Source organism: Lepidochelys olivacea, assembly GCF_965140295.1.
Source record: "Lepidochelys olivacea isolate rLepOli2 genome assembly, chromosome: 19".
NCBI classification, from domain to species: Eukaryota; Metazoa; Chordata; order Testudines; family Cheloniidae; genus Lepidochelys; species Lepidochelys olivacea.
The window spans coordinates 19919184-19925183 of NC_140429.1; the positions used below are offsets into that span (position 1 = coordinate 19919184).

The following is a 6000-nucleotide window of genomic DNA, read 5'->3' on the forward strand; positions in this document are numbered from 1 at the left end:
TCCCTCATCCCCGGCCCCACCCCAGAGCCTACACCCCCAGCCAGAGCCTTCACACCTCTGGACCCCAACCCTTTGCCCCAGTCCTGAGTCTCCTCCCACACTCCAAACCCCTTGGCCCCACCCCCACCCCATGAATTTTGTTATGTGCACCAATATGAACGTCATGTGTGACACATCACCTCCATACTGGTGCACATAAAATTCATTCCACACATGGGTGGGAAAAATTAGAAGGAACACTGGCAGACAGTACTACAAAATGCTACCATGAAAATTTACAGTGTTTTCTACATACACTTAAGAAATAGATCATGTAATTAAAGACTTAAATAATGCATCCACACAAAGGCACAGAACTACAGTTGCAGATTCAAACTTTTGCCTTATATTTTCTAGGTTTTTTTGGTGTGTTTTTTTTTTTAAAAAGGAAAAATAATCAATACAAATGCACACATACTGCCTGGGAAAAGAAAAGAGGGACAATGCAAAATCATAACATAAGATCTCCAAGTCTAGCAGGCTTACGTGCTGAGGATGAATTACTACCAGATGAACATGGCACCTGTCTGCATGCTGTACTAGCAAGGAAACTACCCAAGGCAGTTTACAAACAAACAGACCCTTGTTATGAAAGTGTTGGTAGAGCCCTTTAAATCTGTAGATATCCACGGATATTTGCAAACCATTTTTGTAGATCACAGATGGAGATGAATCCAAATTTTATATCTAAAGCCCTGCAAATCCTCTGATATCCACTTTATATCTGCAGGTATCTTCAGCCACTGATGCGGATATCCACGGATCATTTCTGCGGGTTGTGGATCGGAAGCAGAAACAAATTCTGTATCTGCACAGGGCTCTGTGTCAGCACAGTGACTTTCTTGTTAACATAGAGAAGTAACGTTCTGCTGTGTTCGCACTGACTAAATAAAAAGTATTTTGACAGTGAGATAGCAATCTTGGTGCAGAAACTCACTTTTTTGGCAGTGACAACATAACCCAAAGCGAGAAACCTTATTAAAGACTGCACTCACAGTATGAGACTTATAAGGCATGCCACAGCATTTACCCTGGAGTTGTATAGCTATACTTGAAGGATTAAATATAAAGTATTTTACATTCAGATTCATTGACAAGTATTGTATAAATTATACAGCAGCTATGGTACTTACAGTGCCCTCTAGCTCAGAATATAGGCCCGACCAAAAACTGAAAGTACTTTTGTCCAGTTGATACAAACGAGACTTTTCAAAGGTTTCCGAATCCATGATCTGTCCTAATTCCCATGGGACATGTGTTGTTGTTCTATATACCTTCCTCTGAAAGAGAGAAAAACATATTAACATGTTGGGGGGAAGAGTCAAAATGGCTTTTGTAAAGGGATATCATGTCTCATCAATCTATTAGAATTCTCTGGGGGGGGGGGTCGGTCAACAAACGTGGACTAGGGTGACTTGAACTTTCAGAAAGCCTTTGATAAGGTCCCTCACCAAAGGCTCTGAAGCAAGTAAGCAGTCAAGGGATAAGAGGGAAGGTCCTCTCATGGATCAGTAACTTGTTAAAATATAGGAGACAAACAGTAGGAATAAATGGTCAAACTTCACAATGGAGAGGGATAAATAGAGGGGTCCCTCAAGGATCTGTACTGGGACCAGTGTATTCGTAAATGATCTGGAAAAGGGGGTAAACAGTGAGGGGGCAAGGTTTGAAGACAATTCAAAATTACTCAAGATAGTTAAGTCGAAAGCAGACTGCAAGGGGTTACAAAGGCATCTCACAAAACTGAGTGGGCACTATAGATACAAAACGATGGGGTCTAAATTAGCTGTTACCACTCAAGAGAGATCTGGGAATCATTGTGGATACTTTTCTGAAAACACTGCTCAATGTGCAGCCGAAGCCAAAAAAGCAAGCAGAATGTTAGAAACAGCAAAGGGACAGATAAGATATAGAGTGGCATTATGATATTTTCTAAAACCATGGTATACTTTGAATACTGCATGCAGTTCTGGTCACCCCTCTCAAAAAAGATGCATTAGAATTAGAAAAACTAGAGAAGGGAGAAGAGAAATTAAAAAGATTGGGATTGGTCAGCTTGGAAAAGAGATGACATGGGGGGATAAAATCATGAATGGTGTACAGAAAGTGAATAAGGATGTGTTATGTTAAATAAACCAAAGAGGGAGTGGGGGGGTCACAGCAGGTTTAAAACAAACATAAGTACTTCTTCACACAACACAGTCAACCTGTGGAACTTGTTGCCAGGAAACATTGTGAAGGCCAAAAGTACAACCGGGGTAAAAAAAAAAAGATTTAGATAAGTTCATGGAGAATAGATCTATCAATGGCTATTAGCCAAAATGGTCAGGGATGTAACCCCATACTCTAAGCATCCCTACCTCTGACTGCCAGAATCTGGGACTGGACAACGGAGGATGGATCACTTGACAAATTGCCCTTTTCTGGTCACTCCCTCTGAAGCATCTGGCTCTGCCCACTGTCAGAAGACAGCATACTGGGTTAGACAGACCATTAATCTGAGCCAGGATGGCCATTCTTATGATCTAATAAATTTGATTTGTTATTTTAATTTCAGTAAAGATGAAACAATATCCAGTACTAGGTTTGTGTGATTATTTATGTATTAAAGCTACATGGCAACAGAATCTATAGAATAACTGTTGTTCTCAAAACCCTATCAAATGACAAATGTAAAGCCAGAGTGATTTATTATTTCAGAGACCAGAAGCTGACATTGGAGTTGCTTGTCTATTTGTTTCTCTTATTTTAAAAGATTTTCAAAAACGGTTTATGAAGATCCCAGGAACGCTCTGTCTGGCACAGCATGACTTGGGGCGCCATGGTGATGACTGAGCAGAATCTAGGCAGAGGACCAAATTCTGCCCACCAATCCCACTGACTTCACTAGTAGTACCATGTATTCAGGCAAGGCCTAAATAATGCCCTAAGCCAGGGCTTTAATATCATATTCGGGAAGGGTAACTGCTAGAGCTCCGGGTCCCCTCCCTTCCCACCTTTCACCACATCCTAGGAGCTTTACGGGCTTCTCCTGATTTCCCACGCCAGGAGCTCCGTGTGCTCCCCGTTCTCCCCTCCCGAATCGCCGCCGTCTCCTCGGTCCCTGCGCTCCCCACTCGGCAGGGCACGAGGCGGGCGGCCGCAGAGGGACTTCACCGCCCGCTCTGCCCCACGCCAGCCGCCCTGTGCTCCGACCCGGGCCCTCCCGCACCTGCCGACGCGCCAGGAAGGCCTCCCACAGGTACACGGCCCAGGAGAAGAGCAGCACGGAGCAGAAGATCCGCTTCTCCATGGTCAGCTCAGCCCAGAGCTCTCCCGGCAACGCCATGACGGAGCGCCCCACCCGCAACCGCTGCCACCTCGTGTCCTTGCCGACTTCCGGCCCGGCGTCACTGCAAACCCCGCCCCCTGCTTCCGGCCCGGCGTCACCGCACACCCCGCCCCCTGCTTCCGGCCCGACGTCACCGCAAACCCCGCCCCCTGCTTCCGGCCCGGCGTCATTGCAAACCCCGCCCCCTGCTTCCGGCCCGGCGTCACCGCAAACCCCGCCCCCTGCTTCCGGCCCGGCGTCACCGCAAACCCCGCCCCCTGCTTCCGGCCCGGCGTCACCGCACACCCCGCCCCCCGGCTTCCGGCCCGGCGTCACCGCAAACCCCGCCCCCTGCTTCCGGCCCGGCGTCACCGCAAACCCCGCCCCCTGCTTCCGGCCCGGCGTCACCGCAAACCCCGCCCCCTGCTTCCGGCCCGGCGTCACCGCAAACCCCGCCCCCTGCTTCCGGCCCGGCGTCACCGCAAACCCCGCCCCCTGCTTCCGGCCCGGCGTCACCGCAAACCCCGCCCCCTGCTTCCGGCCCGGCGTCACCGCAAACCCCGCCCCCTGCTTCCGGCCCGGCGTCACCGCACACCCCGCCCCCCGGCTTCCGGCCCGGCGTCACCGCACACCCCGCCCCCCCGGCTTCCGGCCCGGCGTCACCGCACACCCGGCCCCCCCCGGCTTCCGGCCCGGCGTCACCGCAAACCCGGCCCCCCCCGGCTTCCGGCTCGGCGTCACCGCAAACCCGGCCCCCCGGCTTCCGGTCCGGCGTCCCCGCAAACCCGGCCCCCCCGGCTTCCGGTCCGGCGTCACCGCAAACCCGGCCCCCTCCGGCTTCCGGCCTAGCGTCACTGCACACCCGGCCCCCCCCAACTTCTGGTCTGGCGTAACTGCAAACCCCGCCCCCCCGGCTTCCGGCCCGGAGACACTGCAAACCTCGCCCCTCCCCTTCTGGTCTGGCGTCACTGCACACCCTTCCCCCCCCCCGGCTTCCGGCCCGGCGTCACCGCCAACCGCACCAGTGTCACCGTGAAACCCCCCCCCGCTGACTTTCAGCCCGGTGTCACCACAACACTGGTTAAAAAAAAGGGACTAAAACATTTGTATCACCATCTCTTGGATACTGCAGAGAATACAGTCAGAACCAGGGAGCTATTTGCTATCTTTTAGCCATCTGGAAAAATATCAAACCATTGCTTGTAAACAAGGTGATACACCGATTGATAGAGTGGTAAATAATGATAAAACAGAGCGGTCTAGGTCGCTGGGTAAGCGGAGTTCATTCAAGCAACATGCTGGGTTTTTTTAATGTGGCCAAATGCAAGGTCATAGATCTAGCAACGAAGGTTATCACTTTCAAAAGTGGCCCAAGTGACATAAGACCCACTGACTTGATGTGTTTTTGAAGAAATTACCCAAAGAGTGTAGTGTTGAAAAGGGACCCTGGAGGCTCCGGTCCATTAAAAGTACAATTGGTGGCACAGCAGGGGTCCAGGGATAAGGCAGGCTTCCTGCCTGCCCTGGCTCTGCGCAGCTCCCAAAGGTGGCCACCAGGTCCCTGTAGCCCCTAAGTGTTCAGGGAGCCTCCATGTGCTGCCTGTGCCCCCAATGCCAAATAAATAGCTCCCATTGGCTGGGAACCATGATCAATGGGAGCCGCAGGGGCAGCACATGGAGCCCCACTGGCCTCCCATGTGCCTAGGCACCTGTGCTGGGGCAGAGCCACACTCCCTGAGAAAAAGGGCTGAACCAGGCCAAAGAGGCTGCATGGATCCAGAGCCAGTCAGGACTGGGCTAGGTCCTATATAAAGGCTGCCCAGCTAGGGAGAATGAAGTCACTCCCTGGCCAGCAAAGGAGAAGGACTAGTTCCTGATGAAAAGAGTAGCAAACAGAACAGTGCTGGGCAGGTATGGGGGAGTAGATAGGAGCTCTAGCCCATTACCTGCTAGGCTGTAGCTCTGCTGCAAAGAGTCAGGAAGGTGTATAGGGCCAAAGGAGAAGTGGCCTAGGGAAACTGAGCAGGCAAGAGGGGAAGGAAGAAGGGCAGAGGGAGGCTGCTGTTAGAGGGTCCCTGGGTCAGGGGCCAGAGTAGTGGGTGGGCCTGGGTCCTGCCCCCCTTTGCACTGCACCTGCCATCAAGGAGAAGAGCTGAGACAGATAGCGACTGGCCCCTGAGATAAGGGGCTAGACTACAGGGTTGTGGTTAGCCACCGAGGCAGGTGCAGACAAAAGGACTGCTGTTAATAACATCCTTCCCTGGAAGGGGGTGAGACTGGGGCAGTGTCCTGAAGCAGATAAGGACTGTCCTGAAGAGTATGCTGCTGAGCAGGATCCCAGGACTTCCTGGGAGCTTCAGTAAGCACTGCTGGGACCTTGAAGCCTGAACCCCCTCCCCAACTCCCTACAGCTGAGCCCCATCCTGCACCCCAAACCCCTCATCCAGCTCCACCCCAGAGCCCACACCCCCTAGCCAGAGCCATCACCCTCCCACATCCCAACCTCCTGCCCCAGCCCAGAGCCTACACCCCCTCCCACATGCCAAACCCCTAATCCCCAGCCCTGGAGTCCCTGCCTGCACCCAAACTCCCTCTTGTAGCCTGCATAAGCTGCATGTGTAGGGGTCTCTGCTGTTATAGCTGTAGAGGCA

The 6000-nt window shown here is 52.2% G+C and overlaps 1 protein-coding gene across 2 annotated transcripts in view; it reads right to left on the reverse strand.

The window, feature by feature from the left end:
- The window catches only part of ZMPSTE24 (zinc metallopeptidase STE24), a 116832-nt gene extending 113397 nt beyond the window's left edge, over positions 1-3435 (reverse strand). Inside the window, exons 1-3 of one of the 2 annotated variants that reach the window (XM_084652325.1) lie at positions 3251-3385; positions 2400-2497; positions 1173-1319 (exon numbers count right to left, since the gene is read on the reverse strand). In XM_084652325.1, coding sequence (XP_084508451.1) covers positions 1173-1268 — 96 coding nt within the window. In that variant the 5' untranslated portion in view covers positions 1269-1319; positions 2400-2497; positions 3251-3385. Of the gene's footprint in view, positions 1-1172; positions 1320-2399; positions 2498-3250 lie in introns of both variants that reach the window. The other variant, XM_084652324.1, reaches the window with a different exon arrangement.
- Between the last annotated feature and the right edge of the window lie 2565 nt (positions 3436-6000).